The sequence below is a fragment of the Carcharhinus amblyrhynchos genome, chromosome 4 (genome assembly GCF_965287045.1).
Source record: "Carcharhinus amblyrhynchos chromosome 4, sCarAmb.v2.hapA, whole genome shotgun sequence".
NCBI classification, from domain to species: Eukaryota; Metazoa; Chordata; class Chondrichthyes; order Carcharhiniformes; family Carcharhinidae; genus Carcharhinus; species Carcharhinus amblyrhynchos.
Genome location: NC_137327.1, coordinates 42,618,392 through 42,636,402, shown reverse-complemented (window position 1 = coordinate 42,636,402; position 18,011 = coordinate 42,618,392). Strand labels below are relative to the sequence as shown.

At 39.0% G+C, this 18,011-nt stretch overlaps 1 protein-coding gene across 2 annotated transcripts in view; it reads right to left on the bottom strand.

Moving 5' to 3' along the window:
* Positions 1 to 18,011, bottom strand: part of slc12a4 (solute carrier family 12 member 4) — a 160,480-nt gene that overhangs the window by 66,829 nt on the left and 75,640 nt on the right. For both annotated transcript variants that reach the window (XM_080187024.1, XM_080187025.1), the window contains exons 2-5: positions 10,100 to 10,194; positions 8,691 to 8,822; positions 7,854 to 8,000; positions 350 to 404 (exon numbers count right to left, since the gene is read on the bottom strand). In XM_080187024.1, coding sequence (XP_080043150.1) covers positions 350 to 404; positions 7,854 to 8,000; positions 8,691 to 8,822; positions 10,100 to 10,194 — 429 coding nt within the window. The remainder of the gene's footprint in view (positions 1 to 349; positions 405 to 7,853; positions 8,001 to 8,690; positions 8,823 to 10,099; positions 10,195 to 18,011) is intronic.

Here is an 18,011-nt window from a genome sequence, read left to right as displayed (position 1 = left end):
ATATTTTCCTGCCAGCCTCAGCAGTGGTAAACGCTTCACTTTCCCACTATGATGGTCTCAAATTGGGAGAATTCTGCCCTTTATGTCAATATAAATCCCTATTAAAACAGTCTCAGATATAAGCTTTACTCTAGGAGCTAAAGCTAAATTCTGCTAGTTTTTAAATATCCATTTTCATTAAAATAACGGGATGCATGTCAAAACGGATGGTATATACATGGCTAAAATAAATTCTAATGTTTCTCTACAGAACATGTTTGAAAATCAACAACCTCAAAAATTAAAACCATGTGCTGAAAGTGTAGATCATCTATTTTTGTCAACAGACTTTTCAAAACAAGTTCATTACCTGGTACAACTCCATTTGTTGCTATTGCACTCATTGATATGGCTGTTAACATTGTCTGAAAAACATAAAATCTAAATTATGAACTTCGTCTTTTCAAGCATTCCACTCTGAATTTGTCTTACAAAGAGTTCACACACAATTTTAAATTATTTGAAAATCTTGCTTTGGCTAAGTATACAGAAGCCAGCAGCACAATGCTAAAAAGAACTCTACATTAATTAATAATTCCTTACTTTAGCTGCTGAGGGCACCAAATAATCATTACTGTGAAGCTTAAAATTCTTATTCTTTTCCCCTTAAAATGTTAATTATTGTAGTTTATACATTTAACTGCACAAGCATTTATTTAAAATGTCTGAGATGGTCGAGCCTACTAAGATGTTTAATGGAATTATTGAACACAGAGCTGGCTCTGGTATTCTCAGCAACTTCAGACGACCAAACCAAACAAGCTACCTTTGTAATGTCTGTCTGCAGTCAGGTCAAAAAAGGAAACCCTACGTCAGAGGGAATCATTCCAACATCATAAACTGAGGAATACGCATAACTACCTGGTATCACATTCAACATAGACTAGTTATTTTGTACTCAAACATCGGCATTTTAACTGCAGGCAGTGTACGGATCTTTCGTGTGTGCTGAGTGAAGTTACTGTGACTAGACCAAGCAAAAGTCATTACTTGGCTTGTGCTCCTCTAGATTGGATTTTGAAGGCTCAGCATTTCAGAGAAGTAAATCAGTCTATCTTTTCATCCAACAGGAACTGTGGTGCATTGGAGCGAAGTTGATGGCTCAAAACCATCCTTTGCTTTAATATACTTAGGTGTCAGTCATGGTTCAGTCAGTAACACTTTAACCTCAGAAGATTGTGACTTCAAGTTCCACTCCAGAGATTTGAGCTCTAAAACAAAAATCAAAACTGACAATCCAATTTGGTACCAAGGATGTTCTCTGCAGTATCGGAGGTATCTGAGGTTATATCTGTTTTCTCACGTGGAAGTAAAAGATCACAAGTGCTTTGAGTTGTCATGTAGTCACGAAAGATAGCACATAAATACAAGTCTTTCTTTTTAACAGCAGAGTTGGAAAAATAAACCAGACTTGATTGTGCAAATATGGTGAGCTGATTCAACTGAATGTAGATTCCATGAATCAAGCTCGAATACACAAGTAGTTAAGGCAGATTAAACAGTACATTGAGATAGCAAAGGTAGTGTAATTGGCGAGGGTCACAGTGGTACTTGAGTGAGAAGATATTGAAATAGTTTGTCTATTTGAAACAGGTAGTATTTAAGCAAATTACAGATCTTATGATATAGGAGTAGAAGTAGGCCAATCAGACCATCCATTCTGCTCCACCATCTTCTGCCTAATCCCCATAACTCTGGATTCCTTACTAATTAAAAATCTGTTTATCTCAGCCTTGAACATATTTAATAACACAATCTTTACAGCCCTCTGTGGTAAAGAATTCCTCAGCTTCACCACACTCCGAGAAGAAATTCTTCCTCATCTCTATTTTAAATTTTTATTAGTGAATGACCAGTTTTTAAAATCTTTGCATGAAAATGGTGTGCATTAAACAAGGCTCACCAGCAAATGAATTCACGAAAGAATTAGGATTCTGGAAAAGTTTACATTTAATTTTAAGTGAGCTCCATTGCACTTGTTTTGTGTGGTATTGTGTGCTTGGCCTTTTTTTTCTGATGAGGGAAGGTTGCTGCTGTTAATCTTGATTTTAATTGAAGTAGGACAGCATCTCATGTTGGATAATAGAGAACTGAAATTGTACAAAGGAATCACAAATATTACAAATACAGTTTTATGTTGGTGTGCTCAAGAGTGATGTTCTTGTACAAACCACTTGCATTTCAATTGTTGATCCATTTCACAAATTTAAAATTCTGCCACAAGGATAAGGAAACTGGGTTTTAGCAAACACAGGAAACCAACACAATGATGTCAACCACCCATGTGGAATTATGCACCCTGGCTACTAAAGATATCCTTGGGCCTGGACCCATTAGCTGATACATAAGCAGCTGCTAAACACAGAATCATATTCAAACTAACATTAGTTAATTACTTTAAAGTACCCTGTGGGACTTTGTTAAATGTATGGTCTTTGAATTGTCCTCAAAATCTACACATATATTTTGAGACTACAACACTTGCATATTAAGGGAAGTTCAAGGGAAAGGAAACCCGTGAGTGTTCTTGGTAACAGTAGTAAATGAGTGACCAATTTAAATTATTTTGAGAAGAAAATCCCAATAAACTAAAAATGCTCTAAAGGAATTTGAAATACAGATGGAGCATGAGAAGGTAAAATTCAATACCAGTGTCTTGTGCTTAAACAAAGGAGAATACAAGGGATGAGGGAGGCGTTGGCTAAGGTAGACTGTGAGCAAAAACTTTATGGTGGGGTAATGTGAGGAACAGTGGAGGACTTTCAAAGTGATCTTTCACAGTGCTCAGCAAAAGTATACACCAGTGATAAAGAAGGACTATACAAAAAGAGATAACCAGCCATGGATATCTAAGGAAATAAAGGAGGGTATCAAACTGAAAGAAAATGCATACAAAGTGGCAAAGATTAGTGGGAATCTAGATGATTGGGAAATCTTTAAAGTCAACAGAAAGCAGTGAAAAAAGCTATAAAGAAAAGTAAGATGGATTACGAGAATAAACTAGCTCAGGAATGTAAAAACAGATAGCAAACGTTTCTACAAATATATAAACAAAAGAGAGTGGCTAAAGTAAACATTGGTCCTTTAGAGTATGAGAAGGGGGATGTAATAACTGTAAATGAGAAAATGGCTGAGGTATTGAACAGGTATTTTGTGTCTGTCTTCACAGTGGAAGACACAAATAATATGCTAAAAATTGATGACAGGAAGGCTATGGTAAGTGAAGATCTAGAAATATCACGAAAGAGGTTGTGTTGGGCAAGCTAATGGGGCTAAAGGTAGACAAGTCTCCTGGTCCTGATGGAATGCATCCCAGGGTATTAAAAGAGATGGAAGGAGAAATAGCAAATGCAATAATGGTAATTTATCAAAATTTACTGGGCTTTGGGGTGGTTTCTGCAGATTGGAAAACAGCCAATATGACTGTTTAAAACAGGAGGTAGATAGACAAAAGGCGGGTAACTATCAGCAGGTTAGCTTAACTTCTGTAGTAGGGAAAATGCTTGAATCTATCAAGAAAGAAATAGCAAGACATCTGGATATAAAATTGTCCCATTAATAAGATGCAGCATGGCTTCATGAAGGTAAGGTCATGTTTGACTAATTTGGTGAAATTCTTCGAGAACATTACATGTGCAGTGGACAATGGGGAACCTGTGGATGTGGTGTATCTGGATTTCCAGAACGCATTTGACAAGGTGCTGCACCAAAGATTGCTACCTAAAATAAAGGTGCACAGTGTTACAGGTAATGTATTAGCATAGACAGAGGATTGGTTAACTAACAGAAAGCAAAGAGTGGGGGTAAATGGGTGTTTTTCTATTTGGCAGTCAGTGACTAGGGGTGTGTCTCAGGGATCAGTGTTGGGACCGCAATTGTTTATGATTTACATAGATGATTTGGAGCTGGGACCAAATGTGGGGTGTCAAAATTCACAGATGCTACTAAGATGAGTGGCAGATCAAAGTGTGCTGAGGAAGCAGAAAGTCTGCAAAAGGATATAGATAGTCTAAGTGAACGGGCGAGGGTCTGGCAGGTGGAGTGCAATGTTGGTAAATGTGAAGTCATCCATTTTGGTAGGAGTCGCAGCAAAATGGACTATTATTCAAATGGTAAAAAAATTACAGCATGCTGCTGTGCAGAGGGACCTGGGTGTCCTTGTGCAAGAATCACAAGGAATTGGTTTGTAGGAGCAGCTGGTAATTAAGGCAGCAAATAGAATTTTGTCCTTTATTGCTAGAGGGATGGAGTTTAAAAACAGCGGCGTTATGTTGCAGCTTTATAAGGTGCTAGTGAGGCCACACCTGGAGTACTGTGTACAGTTTTGGTTTCCTTACTTGAGAAAGGATACACTGGCACTGGAGTGGGCACAAGGGAGATTAACAAGGTTGATTCCAGAGTTGAGAGGGTTGGCTTATGAGGAGAGACTGAGTAGACTGAGGCTATACTCATTGGAATTCATAAGAACGAGGGGAGATCTTATAGAAACATATAAAGTTATGAAGGGAATAGATAGAAGTAGGGAAGTTGTTTCTTTTGGCAGGTGAAACTAGAACTAGGGGCATGGTCTCACAATAAGGGGAAGCAGACTTAGGACTGAGTTGAGGAGGAACTTCTTCACACAAATGTGTGAATCTGTGGAATTCCCTGCCCAGTGAAGCAGCTGAAGCTACCTCATTGAATGTTTTTAAGGCAAGGACAGATAAATTTTTGAACAGTAAAGGAATTAAGGTTATGATGAGCGGACGCCTAAGTGGAGCTGAGTCCACGAAAAGATCAGCCATGACCTTATCGAATGGTGGAGCAGGCTCAAGGGACCAGATGGCCTACACCTGCTCCTAGTTCTTATGTTCTACCATGACAGGAAACTATGCTCACATTTTATCCCCTATTCTCTAATCTAGTGATACTGAATTCAGGAACTGTCTCTCCATTAGCATCCCAAAATATCAGGTAATAAAGCTCAAATTAAACCCAATCCTGGGAACTGCTGAAGCTATATAATTTTGCAAAAAACTGGTACACATACAAATATTTGAAGTCAATTGAACATCCTTGCAATTTGCGAATCAAATCGGTAAACAGAACTCAAAACACGAACAAAGCCATACTCATGAAAGTTTTCCAGTACAAAAATTATGGATATCTTTAGGGTTTTAACAGGATTAAATAGCATTAAAATATATAGAAAAAACATTCAGAACGATTAACACTGCATGCATCCCGACTAAATCAGAATCATAATATAATTATTCATATTCATCAGTTTGCACTACCTTTATAGAGATCTCTATTGCCACTCAGTATACAGCTGACCCATTGAAGACCCATCAGCTTCACACCTACTTGGTTTTCAGCAGAAGCTATTCTGATGCAAAAATTTTACTTCTCCTGGACTAGATAAGATTCCTTACGTTTTGAAACTTAGGTTTTTTAAATTGAATCTGTTTTATCTGCTCTGTAAACACTGTTTGGACGATGGAAAACCACCAAAAGAATGAAAAACTGCTCTTGTTGTATTCTTTTTTAAAAAAGGGAGCAGAAAGGATAGTTTGATTTGCCACGTTGTTATAGTTGACAGAAACCAGTTCTGTTACGAAATTTACCTGGATTTTTCATAAACCTTTAATTCAGTGTCACATATGTGGTTATTGAGCAAATTATCTGTGTTCAGGATTAATGGCAAACTTTACCAGTGAAAAATCATTTTTGTTGGACTGTCTGAAAGTGGTCACCATTAATAGGCAATATGAAATCTAACACATGGGGACAATTTTCCCACCTCACAATGTCTGGTGCAGATCCAATCGATCCTGGAAAATAGCGTGGGCCAAAAAAATTGGCTTTGTGCCTGATGCCAAACAGTTTTCAATCATCCCAGTCCCTTTCTAATGGCGTGATCAGGTTGTGACAATTAGCATATTTAAAGAAGCATTTAAATACACATAGCCTGTTCGACACTGGGTTCTCCCAACTCGTGGGATCTTCCGACCTTCGAGTGTGGTGTGAGAATCACTAATGGTTTTACTAGCAATGGCCACGTCGTGGGGCTTGGAGGCCATTAAAGCCCCTAGTTGGTTGGGGGCATAGCCAGACAGTGCCCAATTGACACCTTGGCAGTGCCAATTGGATCCAGCCAGAGTGCCAGGGCAGTACCAAGGTAGTCAGGCCTGAGTGGAGGGCTATGACCAGTGGAAGGGCTAAGAAAGGGGGGCAGGGGGCAGCTTCGTGCAGGGGGCATGATGGATTTCATATGGGGTGGTCATGATAAGGGGGAAATGGCGGAGGTCATGCAGGGGATCCATCTGGAGGGCCCCCAATGCCCGTGACCTGTGCTAGGGAGGAGATGGGAGGACATGCCATTGATGTGGGGAGGTTCCCGATTTCCATGGTGGGAGGGGGGGGGGTCTCTAAGTGCAGTGGAAGATTGGGGTGCCCTTGCGAAATGGTGCCCGAGCACTCTGAAGCCAGGTTCACCTGTATGTTTGGGCCCCAAAGCCAACCTCTCTCCTCCCGCCACAAGTACTGCCGCGCAACCCACCACTCTCCAAAAGAGTGACTGAGCGTAGGATTGTAATGCGCAGTGCACCTGAGAGACAGGCGCGGATTGCTCCATTATTCTCACCGTTATGACACTTATGTTTTGGCAAAATTCCACCCATGATTTCTTGCGTCCCTCAAGGAAGTGTCTTAGGGCCCTTTTTACTTGTGGCTTATGTTAATGACACTGATGGTCAGATTCAGCTCCAGGATGAATTTTCTACTACAGTGCAGCACTCCAAGGATTAGCAACTTACCTTTAATGTGGTGAAGTGTTCAGTTCTCCATTTCGGCCACCTAATTCACAGTACCACATCGAATGCTAGTTGTAAATACATTCAACCATTGAAAAGAATTTGGGTGTAATCTGGAGTTTATGAATCATGTGACTCAGGCAGTGCAGTGAGCAGAAAATGTTTTAAGAGCGCCGAATGCATCCTTTTTGAGTTGCATGTCAGCATTTATCTTAAACTCTATAAGCAGCTGATAATCAGACATCTGGAATTTGCAGCCACAGTTTGGAATCCACACTTTCAGACCAATATACAGCTTATAGAGAGTGCAAAGACCCAGGAAAATGGATGGCATAAGGGCCAATCTTCTCTAAAGGTTACAATCTTTAGAGAAGACTGAGTTTTGATTTTGTTAAAGCCTATAAATTGATACATGGGTTGAAATTCTTTGGCTGCTCATGCCTGCCGCTGCTGCAAACGAGGACCGAGAACATGGTGCTCAGCCAAATCTCTGTTCACTGCAGTGGGACCAGAGAATCTTGCTGGCGTGAACAGCTGCAGAATCCCACCCATGGCCTTACTACCTCCAAGCCGGAAAAGTTCTTTACTTGCAACTGCAGTATTTGGCATGGTCATCACAATTTATTGTCACATAGAATTATTGATACTTGGAAAAGTTTGCCTGATTTTATTGCGAATGCTGAAAATGTAGCGACTTTTAGAAGACGTCAGAAACAGAGTGTGATTTACATGTATGTATTGTCTGATGTTGTTGTTGCTGTTCTTATTAACACTGTGACTATGTGCTGGCACATATGGCAATAAAAATGAATAAACAAACAAATAAATCTTACCAGTTATATCCTAAAATATTAAACAATCATGTTTTGGAAATTAGTTCAGAATAATTACAGCCCTTGGAAAATCACAAGCACAATTTGCTGGCATATGCAGAGGGAAGTACACAGTAATTTACTTTTATGTTATATAGAAATTAAGAATTTAAGTCACTCTAACGCAGTATGAGCAACTGGCACTTACACAGCAGCAACACATGAAGACAATACAGAAAGACTGCAAGACGCCTGCGATTCCAACAAGCCATGTCAAACGTAGAAAAAGAATCACTCCAAAGATATTCTGTAGGCAGGGTAAGTAAACTCCCATCAGGGTTCCCATACTGGGTGACTAAGGAGAGAGGAAAAAACAATTACAGTTCCAAGTATGTTGAAATCACAAACTGTATATTTTAATAATTGTTAATTTATGACTTCCATAAATCTTATAGAACGATCAAAAAAGGCTTGTATAAATATAACACCTTTCACATAAATAAAGAGCAGCACAATTAATACTACTTTATTATAATAAGTGTACAATGTGAATACTATAGGCAACATCTGTAATGCTGAAGAACATTAAAAACAAATGACATTTGTTCTGTTCAAGTAACACTAAGGAACATATTTTGACCATTCAGCTCATTCATGGGTAGCTCAGGGGTTAGCACTGCTGCCTCACAGCATCAGGGACCCGGGTTCGATTCCTGGCTTGGGTCACTGTCTGTGTGTAGTTTGCACGTTCTCCCTACGTCTGCATAGGTTTCCTCCAGGTGCTCCGGTTTCCTCCCATATTCTGAAAGACCTGCTGGTTGGGTGCATTAACCCGAACAGGCGTTGGACTGTGGCAAATCGGGGAATTTCACAGTAACTTCATTGCAGTGTTAATGTAAGCCTTATTTGTGACTAATAAATGAATTTCTTAGCATATTATGGCAGAATTCTCAAAATCATGAGTGGCTACAATAATTATTTATAATACTTCAGTAAAAAGGATTAAAGCCAATAAAATAACATTAATAGAGGCATCATTCCTTGCCTTGGGTGGTCTTTTCTTGGAAATTTCTGCATTTTCTGCTTCCTCATGTTCCTTTGCTCCCTGAGTGATGTTTGTGTAATTAGCCAATCTGCTAAGGAGCGATGATACCTTTGGTCGAATGTCCAGTTCCTCCTGTAAAAGATTTAGACCTTGGGTATTTGAACCACAATAAAACCGAAGGTATAAACTGCGCCTTTTCAAATACATTTTTAAACAACCTACAGAATGACAGTGAGGTGGGAGATTGGTGCAAGCAATGCTTCGCCATTGCCTTTCTAGGCCTGATTCTTAGATTGATATTTGTTATTTTTTCCCACATTTTTTGGTGATTTCTTGATAGTAGATAAACTACAGTCATGTGAAATGAGCTTAAATTTTTGAGGTTCAAATTTTTGACGAATCAAAATTTCTCACATTACATAATGAAATTCAACTTCTTCCATTTTATAAAAAAAAAGTGCTCTGTCATAAGAAAAGCTTTGAGTTGTTTGCTGGCCAATCAATAACTGCAATCGTGAAGAGAATAGAACACTGATCATGCTTCATTACAATGGATTTATGGGATGTTATTAGAATAATATCCAAATAAATATCAGCTGTTCTCTCATTATTGGATATTAGAAAAGTAAAAAGTCTGCTAGTTATGGGTGGAGGCTCTAGTCTGATAACATTGGCAGCATGCACTTATTGCAAGGCAGTCAGATCAGATTACAACTGAATAGTTCTCGGATGTTAAGTACTCTGGTTAGGCCACAACTAATATACAGAATCACAAGTGTTACAGCACAGAAGGCTATTTGGCCCAATGTGCAGGCCTGGGTACTGCACTCAGTTCTGGTCACCATATTTTTGGAAAGATGCAAAGGCCTTTGAAGAGAAAACTTGTCATAATGGCTTCAAGTATAAGGGAACTCAGATCCAAGCACAGGTTGAAGAAGCTAGGGTTGGTCTCTGTAGAACAAAAGAAGTTGGGGTAGCCTTGATAGAGGCATACAAGACTACAGAAGGTTTAGAAAAGGTAGACAAAGAAAGATTGTTGCCATTAGTTGGTAGTACAAGGACTAGGGAGATAGATTGAAGGTCTTGGTTAAAAGTTGCAGGGGGGAGAAAAGAGTTTTTACATATCAAGTGGTATAGACCTAGGAATTATTGCCTAAGAAAATGGTGGAAGGGGGACATTTTCAATGATATCAAAAGGAATTTGGATAGGCCTTTAACAGAAATAAACTTGGCAAGGCTACGGGGATAGAATGGAAGAACTGGATTGCTCAAAAAGGGAGCCAGCATGGACCCGATAGGGTGATTGGTCTCCATCTGTGTTGTAATATCGCCATAACTCTATGTGGAAATATCAGACTAAAAGAAAGCATTTTAAATGTTAAGCACAGTTCCTCACTAAAAATCATTACCTCAAATAAGGCCAAATTTCTGTCATAATACTCATTTCCTTTTAAAGTGTCAGTTTTGTTTAGGAAAGGACTGTCTTCTTTGTGATATCCATGACCTGAAAAAAAAAAGTTATGCTGATCATGGAAGAAAAGTTAAAATATAGATTGACCATGTTAAATATACTCCATGGGGTACATAACATAATGTACAGCAATTAAACATTTTACAAAGTAATTTATAGCAAATCTTTAATCTATTTTAACTGCAGTCTTTTGTCCTCAACATAGAGGAAAAGGAAGGCAAGTGAATAAATATAAACCAAGTAGGAGCACACTGCACTTGGCCATAACTTAGAAAATTGCACAATGTGTTTCCAGTTGTTCTGCGTATCATGCAACGAAATGCAGTTGTCAAAGCTCGTACATGCATAGCATCCCCATCTTTGAGTTCACAGAGAAACATTTCAAACTTGTTATATACCTGTGTAAACATTGAGATCGGTTTTTAAGGCAAAGCATTATAGGATCAATTTTTAAGCAGGGAATGTTTGAGGGTTTACTTTAAACTAAAACAACCACCCAGCACAAATCTCAAAAAAATCCACAATGTATTGAAGGATGTGATGCCCACACTAGTCATTTATTATCTTTCTCCCTAATGTATTTTTAATTCAGGAACCACCCTATCCCAAGATAGGATCAAGCAGATATGCCCGTGGTTTCAATATATCTCAGGGTCCGAGAGTAAGGGAAGAAAGGGCCAAGCCTTTAGAAAACAATTCACTGTTAGGCCCAGCCCTTGACTCAACTTAGGTCTTGGTGCGCTCACAAGTGTCCAATTAACAAGGACTGAGCCTTCACTTTAGGAAGGCTGAAGGTTCAATACAAGTCCTGGACATTCATTTATTTAATATTTGCTTTGGAAGTTTGTTTCTGCATCCCATTTCCATGTGCACTGTTCACTTCTTTTCTCTGATCAGTCAGGTTCTGCCTCTCAAAAGTCAAAAATCAATCCATATTTTTCCTCTCTTAATTGACAAATAGGAATTGGAGGAAATACAATTAGTATATTTTTTAAAAAAGTAAGCATTGAGGTAACTGATGCAATTGTTCAGATTATACTTTAGTTCTGTAATTTTGGGGTTTTTCTCCCATGTAAAAATTGACCCGAACTTTACAAAGGCATATGAAAAATTAGGCTTTTTAGGCCAAAAATCACGGGGTTGACTTTCACGCAAGATTGACTTTGACACAAGTATGTATGCTAATTGAACCTCTGGGCAGTTACATGCTTGGCAAGCCCCTGTTAATACTGAACTGAAAATGGACAAACTGGTTTCAAATAGGATGCCAAAGCGAGAAGATCAGAAGTTGCGAAAAGTTTGCAGTGAACTAGGATCCAAATCTATAGTGCATTTTGTCATTTGTAAAGTTAAAACGTACATCATCTTTTCTGCATTTGTGTTGTCCTCAATTATTTTTAATCTGGTGTAGTGTACAAGAATTGCACTGTACAATTGAAGATTCTTTTAAACAGAAATTTATGGAAAGATGACCATTCTTTCTACAGTCATTGTTTGTTTAGTATGGGTAATTAAATGAAGAAAATATTTTAGTGCTGAAATTGGCTTAGAACCGAATAGTATTATTGATAGTGAAACCCAACTGGCTCAACAAGCAGTCTCCATTTAAACTGGCCCAAATTGACATCAAGGCCAGAGTGGCAACAAACCTCTTCTGGGACCAAAGAAGGGCCCCAATAAAGTAATTGAGATCGGGGACCAACACAATCTCAGTTGGTAGATGAGAAGTCGAGGCAAGATGAAGCTCAAAGTTTTCTTCAAGGGTAGAAAGATTGATGGTATGACTAACTTTGAAGGTGTGATTGGCCACGTAAGGGGCTACGAAGGAGGCAAACAGAGCAAGTGGAGGCCTGGAGGGAACATTTGGCATGGTGGGGAAGACGAAAAGGTGGGGAGAGGGGTTTCAGAAAGGTAGCTGACACAACTGAATGAATGGACTTTATCATGGGTGCAGAAAAATCAACTGCTGCAAGAGATTACATTGTGACAAAGACAAACACAAAATTAACAAAAACATGTTATTGGAGAATGTGTGCATTTGATAGTTATACATTAGATTTTAATTCTTAGTGAAGATAGGCAACCTTGTTGGTTTCTCCCACATCCCCTCTTTACAGTTAGCCAAACAGAAGGACTGGGCTATGGCAGGGTTACGGGGTGGAGAGAAATATTCCATGTATGAAAGGAACAGATCAGAAATCACAAGGACTGGATTGCCTAGGATTCTGAGAGATAGTTGCAGTAAATGTGCTGGTTACGATTTCCTAAAATTCCCTAGATCCTAGAACAGTCCCATTGGTTTGGAAGTTAACAAATGTAACTCCGCTATTCAAGAAAGAAGCGAAATCAAATCAACATCAGCACTAAAATATTTCCTTCAGTTAATTACTCGTACTAAACAAATAATGGCTGTAGAAAGAATGGGCATCTTTACATAAATTTCTGTTTAAACGAATGTTCAACTTTACAGTGCACATCAATTCTTGTACATTGTACTCCCACATTAAAAAGACTTGAGGATAACACAAGTGCAGAAAAGATAATGTGTGTTTTGACTTTACAAATGACAAAAAAAACCTTAGATATAGATGAAACAGTGAACTACAAGCCGAACAGGCATTGTTAGCCGAATAGACATTGGTAAAGTGCTGGAATTTATTATTAAGGAAATCTTCATTTAGAAAATTTTTCTGTAGTGTTATCAGACAAAGCCAACATGATGTTTGACAGTTATTAGAGTTTTGAGGATGTAACCAGCGGGGTAAATTAAGTGGAACCAGTAGATATAGCATATTCAGATTTCCAAAAACCATTTCCAAGGTGTAAGGTTACTATGCATAATAAGGGTTCATGGAATTGGGGATAATATATTCTCATGGATAGAGGATTGGTTGTTGGACAGGAAGCAGACAATCAGCATAAACAAGGCATTTTCAAGTTGACAGGGACTAGTGTACATGGTCAAGAAACACATAATTAGCATGCAAATAGCATGAACAAACAGAAATACAAATCACTGAATCATACACTGCAGGAGGCCATTTGGCCCTTCAAGTCTGCATCGACCACAATCCCCCCAGATCCTATCCCCATAACCCTATGTGACTATTTTAGCATGCCCAATCAACCTAACTCACATATCTTTGGACTGTGGGAGGACACCAGAGCACATGGAGGAGACGCACACAGACATGGGGAGAATGAGAAAACACACAGATAGTGACCCGAGGCCGGAGTTGAACCCAGGTCCCTGGTGCTGTCAGGCAGCAGTGCTTACCACTACGCCACCCCAAATAGCATACTGGTCTTTATTGCAAGGGGATCAGAGTAAAGTAATAAAAAGGCAAACTGCAAATGTACAGGGCTTTGGTGAGTCCACATCTTAAGTGCTGAGTGCAGTACTGGTCTCCATATTTAAGAAAGGATATACATGCCTTGGGGGTAGTAAAGGTTCATAAAATTGGTATTTGGGATGAATAGGTGGGAGGCTGAGTAAATTGGATCTATAGACTCTGCAGTCTAGAAAAATTAGAAGTCAGTGCATTGATACACACGAAATTATGAAGGGGCTTGATAAGGTAGTAGACATTGAGATATTGGTTCCCTCGGCTGGAGAAACTAGCTGGGGTGGGGGGAAGCATGTTCGAGATAAGAAGCCAATGATTTTGGACCGAGCTGAGAAGAAATTATTTCACCCAAAGGGTATGAATCTTTGTAATTCTCTACCTCAAACAGTTATGGATGATCCTCTGTTGAATATATTTAGGGCTGAGATCAGACAGATTTTTAGTCTATATGGGAAGCCAAAGCCAAAGATCAGCTGTGATTGTATTGAACAGCAGAGTTGGCTCATTGGACTGCATTGTCTACTTCTACTCCTCTTTCTTGTGCTATGTTAACTTGCAGTTTCAGAAGTTGGACCAATTCTCTTCTTGAAAGATGATGATTTATGACAAATTCCCAACCCATTTTATGTACACAAAATACTGTACATACACTGTCACAATCTATACTAATATTTCTACTTTTCTAATTTTATATCGTGAGTGCACATGTATGTAAGAAGTAGATCTATATAAAATTAAATAACAGCAGTTATTAGACCTTGTAGTCAAACCGTGTAGTCACTGCACCAAAAGGATATCAACTTGGATGAATGAAAACTTCTTTCTTTGCTAAAGCAATTTCTGCTGCCTATGAAAAATACTTGCTTCTAATAGGACAAAAAATGTCCAGTTTTTCACAGCCATCATTTCCTTTACATTGGCTTGCAAAAAGGGTGTTGGGAATGAACAAAGGCCAAAAACTATCAAGAAATATTTGTCTAGTTACAGGAAGTTTGCTCAGCTATTTCTGAAGATTAGGAATTTTCCCAACTAGATATAGCTTGAACTAGGGATAATGACAAGAGCTACATTAAGATCAATAACATACACAACATTGACTGTTATTAACATCCATTATGCTGCGTTACTGCATGCTGACACAGCTCTAACGTTGCCGAAATAGCAACCATTTTAAGCCAGCGTCCAGCTTAACATTGGCATGTAGCATTAGTCAATTCAAAGCAAGAAGGCAGAAACAAAAAGGTGGATTGAAGATGTTATTGACATTCTTTTCAACTAATGATTCTAATCATAATCTCAATCCTCAAGTCGCACCTTGCATCCCTCATCTTAGACTTTAGGGACTTCAGACATTAGCTACACCCTTAATTTTCTCATGACAGTGCATGCTTGTGTTATGGGAAGTGTTTGTGACTTAGGCAAGGGGTTGACGGATTGATATTTTGGTTGGAGACTTTTCGTCAGACCATTGGTTGCCTAATATAGAAACCGATAGAGTTTCATTTCCATTGCAAATCAATGGGCATGATCTGCAATTTGCACTTCCTGACAAATTGAAAATCTATTCTTTTTTTTGCAAATGATCATACAGTACTAAACACTACTCTCCAAAGTACAGATGCCTCTCATTTTTTTTAGAATAGCAATTCCTCCCTTCCAGTTATTTTGGTCACTGTTCCTTTTGTCATCAGGTTAGCGCATATTCTTATTTAACTGCAAATTTCAGGGCAATAGAAGGCTAAGCCAGTCTATGGGTGTAATCTTTATAATACTGGCAGATAAAATGCCAAACTAATCTGCTTCACTCCCCTAATTAATAATTTCATTCAATTTTTCATGACCTATAATGGCAAGGATACCATGTCAACTCACACTGCACATGTAAATCTTTCAAAAAATAAGGTACAACTTGAAGAACAATAAGCTATATTCATCAGAAACAATTATCAAAATACCTAATAAAATAAGCACATTATCAAAAGAAAATTTAAAAAAAATTTTGAACATTGTTCCAGGAAAGTGACCCAAAATGGCTTAATCTGCGTCACAATGGTTAAAGAGGAAATTAACACAATAGTGAGAAAGGATATTAGGTCTGACAATGTGGAGTTTGTATGGGTAGAGTTGAGAAACACCAAGGGGCAAAAACATTAGTGGGTGTCATATATAGACCCCAAACTGCAGTGGTGATGTCAGGAATGGCATTAAACACGAAATTAGAGATGCATGTGATAAGGGAATATCGGTGATCACGGGTGATTTTAATCTGCACATAAACTGGGCAAATCAAATTAGTCACAATGCCGTGGAGGAGGAATTCCTTGAGTATATACGGGATGGTTCTCTTGGCTAATATGTGGAGGAACCAACTAGAAAGCAGGCCATCTGAGACTGGGTACTGTGTAATGAGAAGGGAATCATTGCCAATCTAGCTACACAAGATCTCGAGGATGAGCAACCATAACATGGTAGTTTTTTTATCAAGGTGGAGTGTGAAGTAGTTGATTCAGAGACTAGGGTATGGAATCTCAAAAAAGGAAACTATGAAAATATGAGGTGTGAGTTGGCCTTAATAGTTTGGGGAGAGTTACTTAAAGGGATGACAGTGGATAGGTAATGTCAAACATTCAAGGAATGCATGGAGGAACTGCACCAACTGTTTATTCCTGTCTGGCACAAAAGCAAAATGGGTAAAAGGGTCAACCCATAGCTTACAAAGGAAATTAATGAGAGTATCCAATCTAAGGAAGAAGCATACAAATTGGCCAAGAAAAATAATAGGTCTGAGGATTGGGAGCAAAGTTTAGAATTCAGCAAAGAAGGACCAAGGATTAAGAAGGGGAAAATACAGTACAAAAGTAAGCTTGTAGGGGACATAAAGACTGACACTAAGAGCTTCTATAGGTATGCGAAGACAAAGAGGTCGATGAAGACAAATGTAAGTCCCTTACAGACCGAAATGGGAGAATATATAATAGAGGACAAAGAAATGGCTTAATTACTGAATACATACTTTGCTTCTGTCTTCACAAAACAGTACACAAATCAAATGCCAGAAATGTTGGAAAAAGCAAGATTTATTGGGAGGAAATAACTGCGAAAAACCAATATTAGTATGGAATTGGTGCTGGGAAAATTGATGGGGTTGAAGACAGATAAATCCCCAAGGCCTGATAATCTACATCCCAGAGTGGATGCATTGGTGGTCATCTTCCAGGATTCTATGGACTCTGGAACAGTCCCTGCAGATTGGAGGGTAGCTAAATGTCATTCCAATATTCAAAAAGGGAGGTAGAGAGAAAACAGGGAATTGTAGACCAATAAACTTAACATCGGTACTGGGGAAAATTCACAATCAAGGACTTTATCGCAGAACATTTAGAAAACGGTGTCAGGATCAGACAGGGTCAGCATGGATTTATGAAGGGGAAATCATGCTTGATAAATCTGTTGGAATTCTTTGAAGATGTAACTAGTAGAGTTGACATGAGGGAACCAGTCAATGTGGTATATTTGGACTTTCAAAAAGCATTTGACAAAGTTCCGCACAAGAGATTATCATGAAAGTTAAAGCACATGGAAATGGGGGAATGTATTGAGATGGGTAGAAAACTGGTTGGCAGGGAGGAAACAATCCTAGGAATTGATGGGTGTTTTTCAATTGATAGGCAGTAACTAGTGGAGTGCCACAGAGATCGGTCTGGGACTCCAGCGATTCACAATATATATTCATGATTTGGATGAGGGAACAAAATGTAACACCTCAAAGTTTGCAGATGCTACCAAGTTGGGTGAGAGGATGAAATGTGACGAGGATGCAGAGATCCTTCAGAATGATCTGGATAGGTTAGGTGAGTGGGCTAATCAATGGCAGATGCAATATAATTTGGATAAGTGTGAGGTTATTCACTTTGGAAGCAAAAACAAGGCGGATTATTACTTGAATGGCTGCAAATTGAGTGAGGGGAGTGTGAAGCGGGACCTGGATGTCCTTGTGCACCAGTCACTGAAGGTAAGCATGCAGGTGCAGCAGGTGGTAAAGGCAGCAAATGGCATGTGGGCCTTCATTGTGAGAGGTTGAGTGCAGGAGCAGAGATGTATTGTTGCAATTATATAGGACATTGGTAAGGCCACACCTAGAGTAGTGTGTGCATCCTTTTTGAGGAAAGATGTTCTTGCTCTCGAGGGAGTGCAACGAAGGTTTACCAAGCTGATTCTTGGGATGGTGGGACTGACATACGAGGACAGATTGACTTGGTCTCATTGGAGAATTGAATCTCTTGAACAATGACTCCTAAGTCTCTTTGTGTTTCTGATTTCCTAAGCGTTTTCCCATTTAAAAAACAGTATTCCATCTGCCACTTCTTTGCCCACTCTCCTAACCTGTCCAAGTCCTTCTGCAGCTCCCCCCCCCTCCACTTCCTTAATATTAACTGTCCCTCTACATATCTTTGTAACATCTGCAAACTTAGCAACAGTGCTTTCAGCCCCATCCTCCAAATC